The sequence below is a fragment of the Aotus nancymaae genome, unplaced genomic scaffold (genome assembly GCF_030222135.1).
Source record: "Aotus nancymaae isolate 86718 unplaced genomic scaffold, 86718_ANA_hifiasm-v0.15.2.pri h1tg000011l, whole genome shotgun sequence".
Classification (NCBI taxonomy): Eukaryota; Metazoa; Chordata; class Mammalia; order Primates; family Aotidae; genus Aotus; species Aotus nancymaae.
The window spans coordinates 59,497,860-59,518,040 of NW_026988422.1; the positions used below are offsets into that span (position 1 = coordinate 59,497,860).

Genomic DNA, 20,181 nt, shown 5'->3' on the forward strand with positions numbered 1-20,181 from the left:
AGAGAATGATCTTGGAGCAAGGCGAGTGAAATCTGTCCTTTATATACATTTGGTGGAAATTGGACACATTGCTAGATTTGCTTTAGAAAAGAGATATGGTTTAAATAAATTTACTTTAGATATGTTTGCTTTAAAAGGAAATCAGCATAACAAATAATCAAGGCAGCATATTATAGCAGGTTCTTAAATCATACTCTATGGGTTTGAATCCCAGCTTACTACTCAGTACCTCTGCAATTACGAACAAATTCCTTAACATTTTTTGTGCCTTGGTTTCTTCTTCTGTAAATGGTGATAATGAGGAGACACAGGTCATATGATTGGGAGGAATAAATGAGATAATATACAGAGCACTTAAAGCAATGCCTGACCCATGGTAAAAGGTCAGTAAAAGCCTGGGCGTGGTGGCTCACGCCTGTAATCCCAGCACTTTGAGAGGCCGAGGCGGGTGAATCAACTGAGGTCCGGAGTTCAAGACCAGCCTGACCAACATGGAGAAACCCTGTCTCTACTAAAAATACACAAAATTAACCAGGCTGGTGGCGCATGCTTGTAATCCAGCTACTCGGGAGGCTGAAGCAGCAGAATCACTTGAATGGAAGTTGCAGTGAGCTGAGATTGCACCATTGCGCTCCAGCCTGGGCAAACAAGAGCGAAACTTCATCTCAAAAAAAAAAGTTAATAAAAGTTAGTTGCTCTTATAATTATGTGTCACCTTTTTTTTCAGTTAGGTAGAAAACATATAAATGTTTTTTCTGTGAACAATTTTTATGTATACAGTACAGTATTGTTAACTATATGCATACTGTGCCTCAGACCTCCAGAACATTTTTATATTGCGTGACTGAAACTGTAATCATCAAACAACTCCCTGTTTTCCTCTTTCCCACCCCAGCCTCTGACAACTACCATTCTACTTCTGTGAGTTTCGTTACCTCATGTTAAGTGGAATGATTTTGTGATGTGATTACTTTACTTATCAAAATATCTTCAAGATTCATCCATGTTGTAGCATATGACAAATTTCCTTCTTTTTTTTAAGGCTGAATAACATTTCATTGTGTGTGTATACATATATACATACCACGTTTTCTCTTTTTTACTTTCTTATTTTTAATTTTTGTGGGTACTACATACCACATTTTCTTTTTCCATTCATTCATTGATGGACATTTAGGTTTCTTTTAAACATCTTGGCTATTGTGAATAATACATCAATGAACACGGATATACAAATATATTTTCTATTATGTATTATTTTTAACCTTAAATATACATAGCATTATGATCTCAACTTGGGATTTTCTTTAAACCTCCCATGCCAGAAACAGAAATTGATTAAAACAATATTAAAGAAAGTGTCTTAGGAGAAGTTCAACGCTCATTAAGTATTAATTAGCTAAATTTTTAAAACTAATAGTTACTTATTTGAACAATTAAATATGGTATGCAGATTAATTTTTTCATAATTGCTAGAGAGACCTATGAGAAGAAAAATTTAAAAGAATTATTAATACCAGGATTAAATTATTATTCTTTAGAATAATATCTGTGTAGATTATTGACATGTTTGTCCAAAGGCATAAATATCTTAGAAACATAAAAAGGACAAGAAACAGGATTAGCATCAAATTGTGAGCTAGCTTTTCATGGGGTGCAAACTGTTTTTTCATAGTAATCAAAGGAATGATAAGTAAATTCATCCTTTCAGACATACTGATGAGATACAAATTGATACAGCCTTTACTGAGAGCAGTTTGGGAATATATATTTAAAAGTTTTGAAACAGAAGAACAAAGAGATTTCTGATCTAGCTATTCTACTTTAAGGAAATTATTTTAAGGAAATGATCCAGCATATGTGAAAAGGCATAGATAACATGATGTTTATCACAACGCTGTTCTTAGAAAGCAAAATGCATTGGTAACCTGACTGTGTGTGCATGTGTGTGTGTGTGTGTGTGTGTGTGCGCGCGCAGGCACATGGTGTTTCAAAATGGAACTATAAGATTTTGGGGGTGCTTTCCTATTTGTGAAAAAAAAGAGAAAAAAAAGAAAAAGATATTGGGGGCCTGTTTTTTTTTAACTCAATAATAGTTTGTTGAACATACTTACATCTTTCCGTTAATTCAAATATAGATGTACCTCAGTGTGTCCATTTATAGCATTGATGATTAGTTAAGTAAATTATAATAAACGATAATAGAAAATATGCCATTAAAAACAGCAATCTAGGTCTACCTTTATAGATAGGGGAAAATGCTCAGAATAGATAGACATTTGAACGAAATAAAAACAGGCCCCAAAACATCGGGTGTCATATGACTCTGTTTTTTGTCAGCACACGTAAATACGTACATATTCATAGAAAATAAGTTTGTATATGCATAGAAAAACATCTAAATGTTAACAGGTTATCTCTGAGATCAGAATTAAAAATAATTTTTAATACTTCTAATGAATATTTATTAAATAACATTTATTAAGTCATTTTTAACACTTCTAGTGAACATTTATTAAAGAGATTTGTTTCCAAAAGAAAAAAGGTCAGTCTGCCAATCTTGGTATGTATGTATGTGTGTGATCAAACAGTGCTGGACATTGAAGGAGATATGAAAGAAATGTAAAGCAAAGCAGAGTCTATGGTCATATGAGTCTAAATTTACATCAGAATGTCAACCAGTGTCTGTCTGATTGGTCTGGTGGTTAGATGAGGGTGTGGCTGCTAATCAGGGAAGGTCACCCATGTGACATCTTAGGGCAAGTTGGTTTCACTGGCTTTTACGGTCATGAACTGCACTAGTCTTAGCCAGCTGTCTCATGGTTACACTATGCTGGTCATGCCACACACCAGTCCAAGCTCAGTTTTGAGTATGTTTGAATATCTAGTTATAATTATCTTCATTGCTTTTTAAATGTTGGCAAGTACAGTTAATTTAGGGACTCTCTGAAGCACACAGATCTCAGCTGGTTAGTGAATAATAGTTTCAAAATTTTTCTTTCTTACCACCTCAAATGACCTACCCTAAAGGATGCAAATACAGGTAAGCATCTGTATTTACATCCTTTAGGGTAGGTCATTTGAGGTGGTAAGACCCTACTTTCCTTCTCACTAAAGGAGAGAGAGCTTCATCATTGGTTTTAGAAATGAGAGGATGTGTCAGAAGGCTTCCGACATCTTTGACAGCACCATGTCCTGTCTCAGGTATTTGGTAATTGGTCTCTCTGTATGAGCAGCAGCAACTTCTGGATTGCCCCCCATTTCTATTGGAGTCATAGTTCTGCCCAGTGCTTTACAGCAGCACCAGAAAAGTTGTACTGTTTCTCTTGCTCAGCCCCCAGTCTCGTCCCAGCTGACAAACATTGTGAATGGAAGACAGCCAAGAACTCTGTACAGTGTGAGACAAAGGCCTTTTGGAAGCTTACTTTTGCCGAAATAGAAACAGTTATTTTCACTCTCACCTTGGCCTGGAGGTTTTTACAGCATCACAGGGTTGCATAAAAGTCAAAATGTGTTCTTTGCACTGAACAGTCTTGCCCTGATTGTAGTAGGAAGGTGAGATTAGTGGCTTAGATATTCAAGAAAATGTATCATCTCACTACTTTAGCTTCCAGAGAGAAATAGACAAGAAGTGGCTTTGTATATGTTATGGGAACTTTATCCAAGTTGGGACACAATCTTATATGGGAAGAATACTGCATAGAAATGTTTGCTCATCTGAAATCAGAGTAAAAGGGTCACAAAGAAACATTAACCTACTCAAATACAGAATAGCATTTGCCTACTTTATCTCCCTTCATTCTCAAAAAAAAAATGAATTTACAGAGTTAATTTCACTACGAAGAGGCATCCAGCTCTGCTCCATCACCAAGAAGCCTGAGTGAAGGCTAAAAGGAGTGTTTTTCTGGAAGGAATTTTTTTTTTAAATCCTCCCAGAATTTAATCTCTGAACAGTATTATCTTTCTATTAAGAGAGCCCAGATCTGCTTCCCTGGAACCTTCCAAGTTGCAGTCTGTGTTCTGTCTATCAGAAATTTTTCCTTCCCACCCATGAGCGCCCTTCTGTTGTGGGGGAAGGAAGGCCTTTCCAGTCTTTTGCCTGGGGCCAAGCCAACCCTCAAACTGTGGTTTTCTGTGAGTCTTCTTGCTGTAGTATAGCTGTTTCCCACACCCAGCAAAGAACCAAAAGTCATGTATATGCTGAGTACATGTTGACTAGGTCTTGAGTGGAGGCCAGTGCTTACACAGCTCTCTCATTCCCAGGACATTGACTAATGATGGTGCAGCTCCTATGCCTGTGTTGTTAATATTATATATCGAAACCTCATGTTTCTTACAAATTATTAGAGAGAACTTCATATAATTATTCTGTCCTTTTATGAATGAATATCAGGACAAAACAATCCACATGATGGAACAATTCAGTTGATGGGGCCGTAGGATCGGGGCCAGTACAGGCTATGAGGGTGCCTGGAGAGGCTGATTTCTGCCACTAGTTTACATACAACCATTTATATGTCTGCTTTTAACATTGCCTGAGTGTGTTCCTGGGTTTCTTCTTATCAGATTTGATTGCTTTAATCCCATCCCACTTAGCCTTGGCTGTTGTGAAACACCTGGGGACTTGTCTACATTACCGACGCTTCGGAGTTTCAGATGGTATGCAATTATAATCATTTCATTATCCGTTCAGTATATTACAGTATAATCACCAAACCACAAGTCACAACTAGAGGCTTTTTGCTGTATTTAGAAAGAGTATCTGCTTTCTGAGATGCAGTACATGTTTGTTGTATTGAGGCTTAGGCAAGCTTGAATCTGTGGTGGATTGAGAATTATTTCTAGTATCAGTTAAGACTCTGTTTGGCTGCAGGTAACAGAACTCCCCCATGCCACCAATGGTTTAATTAAGTTAAAGGGTTTTTTTTTTCCCCCACATAGTTAGAAATCTAGAGATGGGCTCTTGCAGACTTCATGGTGCCATCAGAAACCCATGCTCCTTCTCTTTATTCTCTGCAATCCTTAGCAAGTAACTTTCACCCTATGACCACCTCTTGCTAGATATCCATGCTCTAGGTGGGAAGAAGAACAGGGAACATGAAAGGGCACAAGAAGTGCATCAGCCGAGTCTGCCCCTTTAAAGAGCTCTCCCAAAATCTGCACCCAGAAACTTTTCTTTACATCTCATTGTCCAGAATATGTATTATAGGTTATCCCTAGGTGAAGAGAGGTTTAGAAATACTTTTCCTTTAGCTGGGCAAACATTATTACCCAAACAAAATCAGAGTAGTCATATTAAGAAGAAAGGGAGAAGTGATTGTATCTAAAGAAGGGATAGTCTCCTAAGCAGTAAGTTCTCCTAAATTATTTTATTTTGTTGTTTGAAGTGAAAACTAGTCTTACATAAAACATCAATATCTAAGGTCCTCCCACAAATTTTACATTTAGGAAGGTGTGAATTTATTTTTATGTGAAATCTGCAGAAGGGCTAACATATTTTGGGGCTGAGTATGAGTTGGATACAAATAACACACTAGGCACTGTTCAAAGTCGAGAAAATGGTACTTTTATAAGATTACATCTGGATTTAAATGCACATTTGCCTATTTTCTCATGTAGGAATTTAGTTTTTGCTAAAAATGGATGAATAGTTGGGATTGTTTTATTTTTTTCATTTTTTCATTTATTAAGCACTTTTCTATTAGGCACTGTAGGTGAAACAAAAATTAATCATATACAAATTCAGCCATTTCCATTGTCAGTCACCCAGAAGGAAGACTACATATGTAAGTGGCTATAATACATGGTAGAATGTACTGTGATGAGACATACAGATACATTTTTCTAAGCATTCAGAAGAGGAAAAGATTATTTCTGCCAGAAAGAATTGAGTAAATAGGATCTGGGAGCCTAAACATATGTTTTCATTTTAAGAATTTGCTTTCATAACTAGTGAGTGACATAAGTCTGGAAAAATATGTTAAAAAAAATGTGTAAGCAACTACCATTCACAAAGATTATTGATAGGTAGACTTTCCTGTCATCCCATCCTTTAGTTACTCAGTAGAACCGAGGTAGATAGAGGTTTGGGAAGAAATGGAACATTTATTTGCTGAGTGCCTGCTATGTGCCTAGGTCTTTGCTTTATTTCAGAAATCTTTACTGAATGCCTAGGCTAAGGTTACCTACATGATCTTCATTTAACTTCCAAAAATCCAATGAGGTAAGTGATTTTTTTTTTTAATTAAGCTACTCATCTTCTTTTTTTTTTTTTTTTTTGAGACAAGGTCTTACTCTGTTGCCCAGGCTGGAGTCCAGTGGCGTGATCTCAGCTCACTGCAACCTCCACCTCCCGGGCTCAAGCAATTCTCCTGCCTCAGCCCCTCAAGTAGCTGAGATTACAGGCACTCGCCACCACACCTGGCTAATTTTTGTATTTTTAGTAGAGACAGGGTTTCACCATGTTGGTCAGGCTGGAATTTTTGTATTTTTAGTAGAGACAGGGTTTCACCATGTTGGCCAGGATGGTCTTGATCTTCTGACCTCATGCTTCACCCGCCTCAGCCTCCCAAAGTGCTGGGATTATAGGCTTGAGCCTCTGTGCACAGCCAACCTCCTCGTCTTCTAAAGGTGAAGTAATTGTATTTGCTTGTGAGAAAACTGAAGCTCTGAGAAGTTAACTTGAAAAGATCATTCGCTTTGTAATTGATAAGGCCTGCATTTGAGCTGAGGTACATTTGACTGCAAGCTATGTCTTTTCCATTTACTCTGGGTCTCTCTGCCTTTCACCGATGACCTAATCTGCTTTTGTAGCCAGTGTTGAGCAGTTAATTCTTTCTTTAACCCAATCTATAAGGAATCCTATATCCAGCTGGTTAAAACTTGGGCTTCACTTGGGTATCTTGATTTGTACTCTGTGATAACTTATTACCTGCTTAAATGTTATTAGAACTAGACTGTCTTATAAATCATTTATTTTTGCAATAAATAACTATATGCACATAGTATAAAATTCAAAAGATAGAAATGGCCGGGCACTGGTGGCTTGCACCTGTAATCCCAGCTCTTTGGGAGGCCGAGATGGGTAGATCACAAGGTCAGGAGTTCAAGACCAGCCTGGCCAACATGATGAACCCTGTCTCTACTAAAAATACAAAAATTAGCCAGGCGTGGTGGCAGGTGCCTGTAATCCCAGCTACTCAGGAGACTGAGGCAGAGAATTACTTAAACCCAGGAGGCAGAGGTTGCAGTGAGCCAATATCACACCCCTGCACTCCAGCTGGGGCGACAGAGCAAGGCTCTGTCTCAAAAAAAAAAAAAAGATACAAATGATATATAGTAAAAAGTTAGTCTTCCTCCTACGTTCATCCCTAGCTAACCAGTTCTTCTCCCTGAAGGCTACCAGTTTTTTGTGTATCCTTCCAGAATTGTTCTGTACAAATACTAGTAGAGTGTATATGTATGTGTGTACATAAATATATAGATATATGTGATGTGTATGTATTCTTTTTAAAAACAAGAACAAAAATAGGAGCTCACTAAACTCACTGTTCTGAACCTGCTGTTTTCATTCATTATTTCATTTGTATTTAGATGTCCCAGATTTGGGGGCAAAAAATTGATGAATTTGAAAATATAGTTGTCACCATGGCAACATGTATTGAATAAAGGTTCTTACTAATGACAGTTTCCTTACAATATTAAATATGTAATTTAATAAAGAATATGTTTATTTCCAAGAGCTCTTTGCTAATGTTTTTTTCCCTCCTCTGCTACTCACCTGAGGAGTTTCTTTATGGATGGCTCAGTGCAGAACTCTTCAGCCCTCATTCTGATTTTTGGTCTCTTCCCATCTTGAATGAGGCACCTCTCAAACACTCCTTACACCTAACCTCAGTTATTAGGATGTAGTGGTGAAAATAGAAGCCTGGGGCAGCCCATTCCTGTGTCCCTCTTTACTTCCAGTTGAGTTTCTCACACAGATTTTAAGGCCCTCAAATATGGTAACAGCAGCTGCAAAGAAAGGGTTTGTTGTAGAACCTGTCCCAGAAGGCTGCCTCCTCCTGGAACATTTGTTTCCTTGTCCTAAGAAGGCCTACTTTAGAAGGGTTAGGGCTTCTTGATTCTCTTGGACCATCCGGAAACCTCCTTATGTGTACATGCTCAGCAGTGCTGCCCTCTTGGATTTGCTTATGGCCTTGCATCTGTCTTTGATCCTCTTCCCCTGCCTTTTTTTTTTTTTGAGACAAGGTCTCACTCTGTCACCCAGGCTGGAGTGCAGTGGTGCAATCTTCACCCATTGCAACCTCCACCTCCCTGGCTCAAAGAATTCTTCTACCTCAGCCACTGGGACTACAGGCGTGCACCATCACACCTAGCTAATATTTGTATTTTTTGTAAAAACAGGGTTTTGCCATGTTGCCCGGGTTGGTCTTGAACTCCTGAGCTCAAGCGATCCACATGCCTCAGCCTCCCAAAGTGCTAGGATTATAGGAGTCAGCCACCATACCTGGCTTTGTCTTTGTTCCTCTTCTGTGACTCAGAGATGGAGAAGAATTGTAGCTCTTCACTTTCTCCCTCAGGTGGTTTACACAGGTTGGTGACGTCTCAGTCAGATTGGTCAGATTGAAAATGCTCAGACCCTTTCCCACTGAAATCTCTTTGTTCTTTGTCAAGCATCTCAGTCAAACACATTTACTCCGCACAAGACTCCTGGATCCCCCTCATATCTCCTTAGTCTAGGACCTTTGACACATTTTCTGAAAGTGGGACATTTTAAGTCATGCTTATAGAAGGATTGGTTAACATTTTACTAAAGCTACCCAGTTCATCTTTTAAATCTGAAAAAAAAATCCATAAAGGGCAAAAATAATACTAGCAAACTGTCTAGAAGATGAATATTTCCTAAGAGCATCTCATATTATTCCATCATGCCCTGCCATGAGTCCTTTACATGTTGTATATACAGTGGAAATCAATTGCCAGAAATCCTTTTAATAAAAAAATACTATGTATTTTGTCGATTATGTTATTTTCCTCGTAATATTATTTCTCATTTAAAGTTTTTACAGTGCATGCATGATGAAAGCAGTGTTAATAGTATTAAAAGACCAGTAACAAATTGAGACACAAAAAGACTATTTCTAATGAAATAGATAAATTGTAAAAATTTTTTAAGCATCTACTTTTGAAAGAAGTATACTTTTATATCCTAATTACATATTTTGGCATTTGTGATGTTTAAATGGTGATTTTTAGGTCTTTATTTATAGGCTTACCCTCTGAGCAAAAATGTTTTTGTGTCAATTGTATTCATATAACATGTATTCATGTAGTAATTTTGCTTTGAAAGTATTTTCAAATGTAAAATCTTACGTTAATCTTTAGGGCAACAAAGTGTTTCTATGCTAGAATTCTAAACTAGGCCTGAAGATTATAACCAGGCCTAGCTCATGGTTCCTGTTGCAGCCTCATCTTTCCCTCTGTGTTTGCTCACCATGCCCTAGCCACACTGACTTCCCCACTTGCCTCCTACATGCAAACTTTCTAGAGGAGCTCAGAGTTTCAGAGTGGGCAGGAATCAAGTCAAGCTACAAGTCAGTTTTATTCTGTGCTCTATTTCTAGTACTTCATGCCTCAAAAGAGACATTCATTAAAAATGCGTTGAATTTAACAATGAAGGAAACTACAATGAAAGAGAGCAAATGCTTTTCTAGTTCACACATGTGGACCAACACTTAGTATCCTAGGTGCCCTGATTCCTAGCCCAGTATGCTTTCAACAAGACCATCTCAACTCTGCTCCAAAATATTCCCTTTCTCTGAATCCAGAGCTGTACTGGCAACATCAGAGAAGATTTTTTCTTTAAAAAAAAAATTAACAGTTCTCCTTTTCTTTTTGCCCCTTGACAGGATTATAGACTAGTTGCATACAGCAAATGGGATGTGAAGATGAGCTCCATCAGTCATTTTTTTTTTCTTTTTTGTAGGCAATGTTTGGCAGCCAGACACTACCTAACTCCAATTTATGGACAGTGAATAATGGTGCAGGCTGCAGAATTTCCAGTGCCACAGCTAGTGGCCAGAAGCCAACCACTCTGCCACAAAAAGTGATACCACCTCCAAGTTCTTGCGCCTCCCTGGTCCCCAAACTCCCACCCAACCACAAACAAGTGCTCAGAAGAGCAGCATCCCAGAGGGCTTCCAAGTAAGTTTTTTTCTGTTCAATTTCTACTGAGCTGTATCAGTTCTAAGCTAATAGTACTCTTTATTTATTACTCTTCAAGACGGTTCACACTGAAATACTGAAAACAAGAACACCTGATGGGAAATAAAAGCTAACCCTAGTTCTCAGCTTGGGTTACAAATTAGAATGGCCTGGGGAACTACTAAAACATACAGATGGCGGAGCTCTCCCATGTGGGAGGGACAGGCCCTGCTCCTTCAGGTTCTCCAGGTGACTGTGATAAGAGCTGCCTGCAGGATTCAGGGTCATCGCTAACCAACTCTGCTGGCCCCTGGCAGGAGCTACAATCCAGCAGTGCAGCATGTAACACTTCTGAACCACAGTGGGCTTGGAAAGTGGAAGTGGAAACTTCTTCCTTGATATATCTTTTCTTGGCCATTCTGAAAAATCAGATCTTTTCACTTTCATATAAAATTCAACACCCTGGCTGGGCACAGTGCTTCATGCCTGTAGTGCCAGCTCTTTGGGGAGGCCGAGGCAGGTGGATTGCCTGAGCTCAGGACTGTTGTTCAGCCTGGTGGGCAACACGGTGAAACTCCGTCTCTACTAAAATAGAAAAAATTAGCCGGGCGTGGCAGCATGCGCCTGTATCCCAGCTGCTTGGGAGGCTGAGGCAGGAGAATTGCTTGGACCCAGGAGGCGGAGATTACAGTGAGCCGAGATCACCTCACTGCACTCCAGCCTGGGGGACAGAGTGAGACTCTGTCAAAAAAAAAAAAAAAATTCAATACCCTGCATCCCCTAGGTTTGTTCACTTTTAGGCATCTGAATGGGAAGACAGAAGATTGAGATTTCATCTAGGGGGATAATATAACTTCATCGGCATTAGTCAGCAAGCTCTGTGTAGCAACGGTGTTTTTAATACCTTTTGTAGTCTACCTGTTTACATCAAAAAGACATTTCCTTTCCTGAATCAAATTTTTGTAAGTCAAAATCCTTTACCTGCAGCCGTTGTTTAGCCAGTGAACTAGAAATAGATTGGTGAAGAGTGTTGGTTCTAGCAGCCCTTCTTCAGTTTAAATTTGGGGAACTTTTAGAGGTGTTTAGAAGAGGCAGGCATTTCTTGCTATGCTTTTGTGTAGAGATTTGTGTATTTCTCTTGCTGTCATTGAGGCTCCTCATTTATTTGTCCTTCAGAAGATCAGTATTAGTTGTGAGAAGAATCCTGAAACATAGAAAAAGTCATTACTGTTTCTTCCTTGGATGGTGAATCAAATTCTGGATTTAGATAGAAAACAATCCCTTGTGGCTATTTTAATTATATTGCTGCCATTATTCATTTATCCAATAAATATTTATTCAGTGCCCGCTAAGTACCAAGCACTGTTCTGGGAAGAGCTGGCATTGTAATGACTGCAAAACTCTCTGGAGTAGTAGGAAAGGGCAGTAGGAAGGCTGAAGTTTGTGGTTGAAGGCCAGTAGCAAAATAAAAAGGAAACCGTGTCTTCTCACCCTAGAAAGAGTAGAGTCAAATCCAGGCCAGGCGTGGTGGCTTATGCCTGTAATCCCAGCACTTTGGGAGGCCGAGGCGGGGGGATCACGAGGTCAGGAGATCAAGACCATCCTAGCTAACACTGTGAAACCCTGTCTCTACTAAAAATACAGAAAAATTAGCTGGGCATGGTGGCACATGCCTGTAGTCCCAGCTACTCAGGAGGCTGAAACAGGAGAATCACTTGAACCTGGGAAGTCGAGGATACAGTGAGCTGAGATTGTGCTACTGCACTCCAGCCTGGGCAACAGAGCAAGACTCCATCTCAAAAAAAAAAATCCTTAGGTGTGCAGCCTCTGTGGCCAGACTGCCTGGATTCACATCCTCAGGCCACACTTTACTAATTTGACACCTTCTACAATTTACATGTTACTTAATCTCTTAGTCTCATATTCCTCATGTTTCCGTTTGTAAAAATAAAACAATAAGAGTATCTACTTCCTAGGTCAATTGTTAGATATTAACAGAGTTAATATGTGTAAAGTACATGGAGTAAGGCCTGGCCCTCCTAAGAACTCAGTAAGCCTTGGTCCCCATCATATGCATTCTAAAACTACACTTTCCTTCACACATTTGGAAAGCCCATAGTGAGCTAGGAAAATGTGTGAGTCAAATGCTAATATTGAATTTGCCAGTGTGCCCCTTGTGGATTCTCCGATTATTGCCAGTACCCTCGGAGGGCCCTTGGTGGCCTGTGTGGCTAGCTGGTGGAGAGGTGGGCCCAGGCAGCAGGGCTGGACATTTGAAGACACTGCTTGCTACTGCCCTGAACTCACTGCCGGCGGTAGAACTCGGCAGCCTCCTGAGATGGAATTTTAGCTCTTTGGGCAGACTTTGCTTTGCAGCATTTTTGTGGTTTCTTCTCTGTGACAGGCAAGAGTGTGGGAAAACCGGAAACAGCTCAGCATCAAAAATGCAAAGAAGGGGGAAAAAGCAAAGATTTCTTCAGAATTTAAGTAATATAATCCAGGTATCAAAAGGCATGCTGTAAGGCATTGTTCCAGGAAATAGTTTCCAATTTGCCTTTAAAACTCTAGGACAAGTCTCTGAAGCTAAGTTAGTACTAATAGAGATTTTAACATTCTCTCACTTAACATGTAAAATGTACAGTGTTGTGAGGACCCCACTCTTTTCAGATATTTTTCTGACTTTTAGGAAAAAGAATAGCATGGTTTCTCATCTGAACGACGAAAAGTATCATCACCTCTGTCAAGTATCCTGATAAAATTTTTAAAAAAAAAACAGACTGTATTTTAATTTTAGATTTACAGAAAAGTCGTAGGGATAGTACTGAGAGCTCCCACGTACCACTTGCCTGTATTTTTTCCATTGTTAACATCTGACATTGCCATGGTGCATTTGAGGAATGCACCATACTGGGAAACTGTCATTGGCACATTACTGTGAACTAAACTCCATACTTATTTGGATTGATGAAGTAATTTTTTAATCTAGAGAAACTTTTCATGGCTGTCGAAATCAGGATCCTGAGTATCCATTGATGTATTCTCACTGTTCTAAAGTAATTCTTGTTCCTAGCCAGCATAGCAAGGTACTCAACATCTCTGTGACTCAGTTTCCCATTTTAAAATGGGAATAGTAATAGTATCTGCCTCATAGGGTTATTAAGATAAATAAATGAATTGATGAATGTCAAGCACAAATACAGTCCCGGGTATGTCATACATGCTAAATCAGTGTTAGGTACTATTATGCTTAGTAGCAAGATAGCGTTTCAAGAAATTTTCATGTAAATTTTTTACTTTCTTCCTATAAGATTTGTTGCTTAATTTGCTTGGATCTTACTGTGGCCTTTATTCAGGCTCAGTTCAGATTAATCAGGAACCCCAGTTAGGACTGGTGATACTGAGTCACACTCAGGAATGCCATAGTTGCCTCAAGAGACACAACTAATGAGAAGTTGTAATGAGCTTTTGACCATGCCAAGCCCTGTGTTTTTGGGTTGAACTTCAAACTTCTTCTCGCACAGAAGTTGGCATTAGACAAATATGGAAGGAGTTTCCAAGAGCATCAAAGTTTCCACATCCTAGAGGGTTGAGTTTTGAGTTTAGAGAACAATAGAACATTAAAGATGGAATGTCACTTGGATTTTGGTGCAAAGGGAGTTGAGAATCAGAACAGTGGGGCCTTGTTTCTTTATGATAATACTCAAGTCGCTTTTCCTCCAAAGGTTTCATTTTCCCATCTGTAAAACAAAACCCACTGTCTCTACTGAATAATTAACCAAAATGACTTGTTTTCTGTCTATTCCATTGAGAACTTTTTTATGAGCACATTTGCTCTTTAATCCTCATGCTTTAAAGCCGTTTTCCTCAGCCCTTTTTGTCCCAGCCATTCTTTGTTGTAGTTCTCAAATTCATATACTTATATTTCATTTAGCTAAATCTCATTTGTCAATTCTGTGAAGGGAATGATTTAAATTTCTTTCCTTCTTTCCTTCTTTCTTTCTTTCTTTTTTTTTCACCATTTTCATGGTGCCAATAATCTTTCTTGATTTTCTTCTCCAATGTTTGCAACACTTCATAATTTAGTACCCGCTTCAGATCCTCCTTTCAAAACTATTTGTGGTATTTCTTCCAAGCAGTCAGCTGAACTAAGAAGGACTACAGACAGCCTACAAACAACTACATGCATCTGAACTGTCTCTTCCTTGTAAATGACCGTTTTTTCAGAGCCAGAGTCATACTCTCCAGGAAATATGGAGAAAGAAACCTGAGGAGATTGCAGTTTCCCAGGTACAAGGGCAAAACTCATAGACTGGAGATGAATTTGAAAGGGTAGGGCCAAAGCTGTTGTAACTTGGGGGACTTCTCTGAAGAAAGAAAACTGTTTAAGAAACACAGACTGAACTACAGTACTTTTCCTTAAATAGCTGAGATGGCCTTCTTTACCCTGCACTTGGGTGATTCTCATCAGGGTGACTTGAGTGGAATTGATGGTAATGACTCTTCTGTGTCAGCACCCAGGACAGTGGTGTTTATTAAAGGCTGCCAGGGATTAGCAGGGAGGAAAGCCATCAGGACTAGGTACTCTGGTAGCACCACATCCCAATTAATGCTACCTGAACATTTGGTGAGGTCAGCTGTATGATGAAAGATGTTTAAGAGATTAATGTCAGAAGAATATGAAAATAAACATCAGGTTAAAAAATGTTAAATCTTTTTAACATGTGAGCCTTTAAAGGAGAAGATTTCAGGGCAACGTAATTAGGACTTACAATTGTCCAAAAGTTCTTGGGGTGAGCATAGTAGATACCATATTACGGGTTAACCATGTTCTGCCAGGCTTTTAGCCTTTTATTATATGGAGTCTCAAGAAACATAGTTGAATCTGTAACATATCCATCCTTAAACATAGGATTCTCTACATTATGTATTTCCAAGGTAGGTAATTATGAAATGTTTGTGATAGAAGATAAAGGGATCGAGGGCATAGTTGTGGGGATGTGAGTACAACAAGGTACGCAGGTGGTCAGTGGCTGAGCTCAAACTGGAACTCATATCACCCAGTGTGCTCATCTCAGACTCTTCCCAGTACATCACTGATTTCAAAGGTCCCTGCCAATCTATTCATATGTATCTATCCATACAGTAAGTGGCAGATTAATTATCCTAAAATACTACATTTGAAAAAACAATGTATGCACTTAGGAACTCACTCACTCCCCTCTTTTTCCACACCAGTGTTACCATTTAAATGACGATGAAATACTCAAAATGAAATACTCAAAAGGAAGAAGAATCAATGGGGGAATTTGTGTTAATGTAGCACAGGAAGATTGGATTGAAGAGCAACATGGAGAGCTTTTGTATAGTGTCTTCTGGGAGAGTGCAGTCTGGGAAATGAAAGGGAAACCTGGAATACTGCAGACAAGAATATCCCCTCACTCTGAGGGCCAGGGCCTGAGAGTAGAAAGGACGTGAGCACCAGTCAGAAGGTCAGCCACTTAGACTCTGTCTTCTACTAACCCTCATTGTAGGAGGTCTTAGGGGTTGCTTTTGGCGTGAACAGTGACATCAGTCAGAGGGATGTGTGCTAGCACCCACACCTAACCAAAAGTTGTGTGATTGTGTGTGTCTCAGTGGAGAGAAAAGCTACATGAGAGTCATGGAATGATGGGTCTTCCTTTGGTGATTCATATTGGCATAATTTAAATTAAAATCTGACCTCTCATTCCTGCCTGCTGGGATGTTAAAATGGTTGTTGAAACGGTAATATAACTGCTAGATATTTCCCATCCCTCATTTCCCTCCTCTCTCACCTGAGTGTGAAAACTCCTTTTTAAAAGATTTGGCCAGGAATTTAGGCTAACCTCTGATAGAATCCATCCATATCAGTTCCTCATGAATATAAGCCCTTGACAAATTTAGACTTTCTTTAAGGATGAGCAAATACTGAAAAGTCTTGGGGTCTGGGAATAGGTGGCATAGCTTAAGAAGGCTTCAGCTAGGTGCCGTGGCTCAAGCTGGGCATGGTGGCTCATGCCTATAATCCCAGCATTTTGGGAGGCTGAGGCAGGCAGATTACGAGGTCGGGAGTTTGAGACCAGCCTGGCCAACATGATGAAACCCTGTCTCTACTAAAAATACAAAAAGTTAGCCGGGTGTGGTGGCGCATGTCTGTAATCCCAGCTACTCAGGAGGCTGAGGCGGGAGAATCGCTTGAACCCAGGAGGCAGAGGTTGCAGTTAGCTGAGATCACACAAGTGCACTCCAGCCCTGGGTGACAGAGATTCTGTCTAAAAAAAAAAAAGAAATGTAGTCAAAGATGTACTCAAAGGTAAATTCATAATCTTCATCATTTTCATTACTAAAATACAGAAAGATGAAAAAGAAAATAACCGAGATACAAATGGCAAATTGGTTTCAACAGATAAACTGGCTTCAGCTGATTGCCCAGAGTGTTGTGTTGGAAAGACTCATGAGAACTTATGCCTCAAACAGGGAAGAGACTGAGAGCGGTGAATAGGCCACATATTTGTCATAACTGAAGTAAGCTTTTATCACATGACGTTAGAAAAGTAACCATAAAACAAAGCTAAGAAAAACAGATTTAAGGCAATCAAGAAAGAAAAGCAATAAAAGTAAAAAGCAATAAAATTAGTTAATTTGAAAATCTTATTTAGTTTGGGCCAGGGGAACCCAGAAGAAGAAAATAAATATACTTCTGGCAGAAAAATTAGGAGTAAAAATAAGAAAAAGACTTTACAAGTAGTTATAGGAGGGATTGAAAAATTATGAGAACACTGTGTACACTGTGTACAATTTTAAAAACTAGATGAAAGATAATGTCTTGAAAAATATCAAGTATAAATTGGTTCTTCTTGAAGAAAAAGAAGGCTTAACTAGAACATAGAACAGGTAGAAAATTTAAAACTGTCTAAATTGATTCTTCCTATGGAAATCCATGAGTAGGTCCAGGAAACAATTTTTAAAAATTATCTCCAGAGTAGTTCTTCAAACCATTTTTCTGGAATCTTTGGAGGCTTCCAAGTGCGCACAAGATCGAGTTGAGAGTCCCGACTCTGACATTCAAGCCTTGTATACTATGACCTCCCTCCTGTCTCCCGCCTTTTTCATACTCTATCACCGCTTTACACACACACTGCTCCATACACACGCTTCCCATTCTGTGTTCTATGTTCCCATGTCATCTCCTCTGCAGAGTGCCCTTAGGCCTCTTGAATCCAAGTCCTGCCTTTTATTCAAGATTGGGTTTTAGTTACTCACCTTGATGCATCCTTCCCAGCTGTCCCTTCCTCACCTCCTCAGCTGACTCTACCATCTACCTCCTTATTTTATTTTTCCTTTTCTCTTATGTTCTGCTTCCTGTAGCTCTCTTAAACACAGATACCTTGCCTTCACTCTTTCATCACATACATACTGAATGTCTATTTGGCTCAACATTGCCCTGGACACCAGTGATAACACCAGTGGACAAGATAGATAAGATCTCTGCCTTCATGGTTTATTTTTGAGAGAAGAGATAAGCTCCTTCCCAGCCCCTGAGACAGCTTAGATTCATAAGTTCTCAGTAAATGGCAGTGGTGGTAGTGGAGATGGAAGTAGTGGAGGAGATAGTGATAGCAACAGTGGTGGTGACGACATGGTATTTTGTGTCAAGGTGTATGCATCAAGGATCACTAAATAACAATGATCTCATCACTAAATTATTTATGCCTTGTAGAGTAGCATATGGGAGGCAGTAGAGTACAGTTGTTAACAGCCTGGGATTTGAAATGAGATTCGAATCCTGGTTCCTTCACTTAATTAACTGTTATCTAGAGATAGCTCTAAGCTTCTGTTTCATTATCTATAAAATATTACGCCTTGGGGTTGTTCTTAGAATTAGATGAGATAATGTGTTTCCCTGACATATATTGTGTCCAATGTCTGCTGGTCGGTGTGTTGTATTCTGCTGCTGCTGTTGTTCCCTACTAAAAGAAATCACATTTGTGTTGTTGGTAGGTTGTTATTTGTAAGTGCAATTTGGTTCCACTGATGAACCTGTAATTTAAACATATTCTTATTTCCTGAATACTAATAACTAAAGATGATTGAAGGCAAAGGCTCAGTTTCAAACAAAAGAAAAAATTAGATTTGGAGTTACTGATTTCCAGTCCAGTTGGCTCCCAAAGTTCACACTTTCACATCCACATCCCCCCTCTGCTGCAAACACATAGCTATGATGGATGAACATTTAAAGAAAAAACCTACAGGAATAGCTGTGCTTCAAAAGAAGGCAAATATCTCCTTGTACCGAAATAAACAAGAATCAATGAATGAAGCTGAAGCTATAGGCTTTCTGAAGCAGGCAGTGGCGAGCTCCTGTGGCATACATAGGACCTGAAAGTGCCCCACAAGAGAAGAACCTAAAACCAGGCTTACTACTTGAAAATAATTGATTTTCAGCCTGGGAGCTTCCCCCCTGAGAAACATTTGGCAATAATCTGGAGACATGCTTGTCATAACTGGGGGAGTGCTACTGGCATGTAGTGGGTAGAGTCTACGGATCCTGCTGAGCATCCTGCTAAGCACAGAACAGTCCCCCACTACAAAGAATTATCCAGCCCAACATGTTAGTAGTAGCAAGGTTGAAAACCCTGCACTAAAGGATGCAGTGTGCTCTCCTACTGGGAGAGTAGTAAAACTGGCATCAACCTACTAACAGAGGCTATATCTTTATATGAGACTATGGACCTACAGAGTCAGGAAGACAGTGACATACCCTTGCAACTGTTCCTATCTCAAAACTGCCTTGGTTTCTAAATATCACTGAGGCAAGGGCCCCAAAATGCAACCATAAAGCCTGGTTTTGGGCTGGTGTCAGGGGTCTGGTGAAGGCAACTATATAATCTTCAGAGAGGGAGGAATGAGCAAGCACAGACAAGGGCAGGGAATGATTCTCATTCAAAATAAGCCTGCAAACCAAAATTCCAAAACACATGAAAAAATCTAATTCTAAAAAAGATTGCCAGGAAAATCAACAACTGGAACATGAATTCTTTACAGATAAATTAATACTTTAAAATAGTCAGACATGTTAGATCATGTGTCTAATAGGAGTATCTTGTGGAACATGACATGTGACTCTGATAGGAGTATCATAAGAAACACCTAAGGGATAATTGGTCAAGCAATGCTTTAAAAAAATAACGGAATTTTCCAGGATTGAAGAAGATATGAGTCCTCAGCTAAAAAATTCATTCATGTACCAAAATAAATGTACCTCTAGACACATCATAGTAGCAAGAAACCAGAACATTAAGTGTAAAGAGAAGTCTAAATACTACCAGAGACAAAATCTGTGTAAGTTACAAAGGAACACAGAGTACCAGCATTCTTCTCAGCAATAATAGGTGCTAGAAAACAATAGCCAATTACTTCAGAGTGTTGGTAATAAACTTTTAGTCTATTTTATACATAGCTAAACTGGCATTCAAGAGTGAAGGCAAAATAAAAATAATTTGAGACGTTCAAAGTCTAAGAGCATACCTGAAATTCAAATTAGGAAATAGTAAAGACTGTGTAGGAATGGAAGTGAATCCAGAAGTATTAGGTAACAAGAAACAATGAAGTACAACAGATCCATAAAACGTCAATAAATGTTAATGACTATAAAAATAATTATTGGTCTTTAAGAAGACAAAAAACATTTAAAGATAACAAAGACAAGATGCAAACACCTAGAGTATTCAGTTGATAAGGATCTATGTCAACTTTGAGATCAGGACAGAAATACTGAATGAGTTTACACTTAGGAAAAAAATACATAATTAAGGCACAGCCTATAGCTTTCAAACCAATAGAGCAGGGAAAGGGACATGTAGATACTTTATTAATTCAGTGGAAGATAGGAAAATTAGAAGCAAAGGAGGCCAGGCGCAGTGGCTCACGCCTGTAATCCCAACACTTTGGAAGGCT

The 20,181-nt window shown here is 39.1% G+C and overlaps 1 protein-coding gene across 11 annotated transcripts in view; it reads left to right on the forward strand.

Annotated features, from left to right (window-relative positions):
• Positions 1–20,181, forward strand: part of TTLL5 (tubulin tyrosine ligase like 5) — a 285,182-nt gene that overhangs the window by 211,058 nt on the left and 53,943 nt on the right. For 10 of the 11 annotated variants that reach the window (XM_012438103.3, XM_064375047.1, XM_064375050.1 and 7 more), the window contains one exon: positions 9,989–10,206. The exons of the other annotated variant lie outside the window; for it this stretch is intronic. In XM_012438103.3, coding sequence (XP_012293526.1) covers positions 9,989–10,206 — 218 coding nt within the window. The remainder of the gene's footprint in view (positions 1–9,988; positions 10,207–20,181) is intronic. 11 annotated transcript variants of the gene reach the window in all.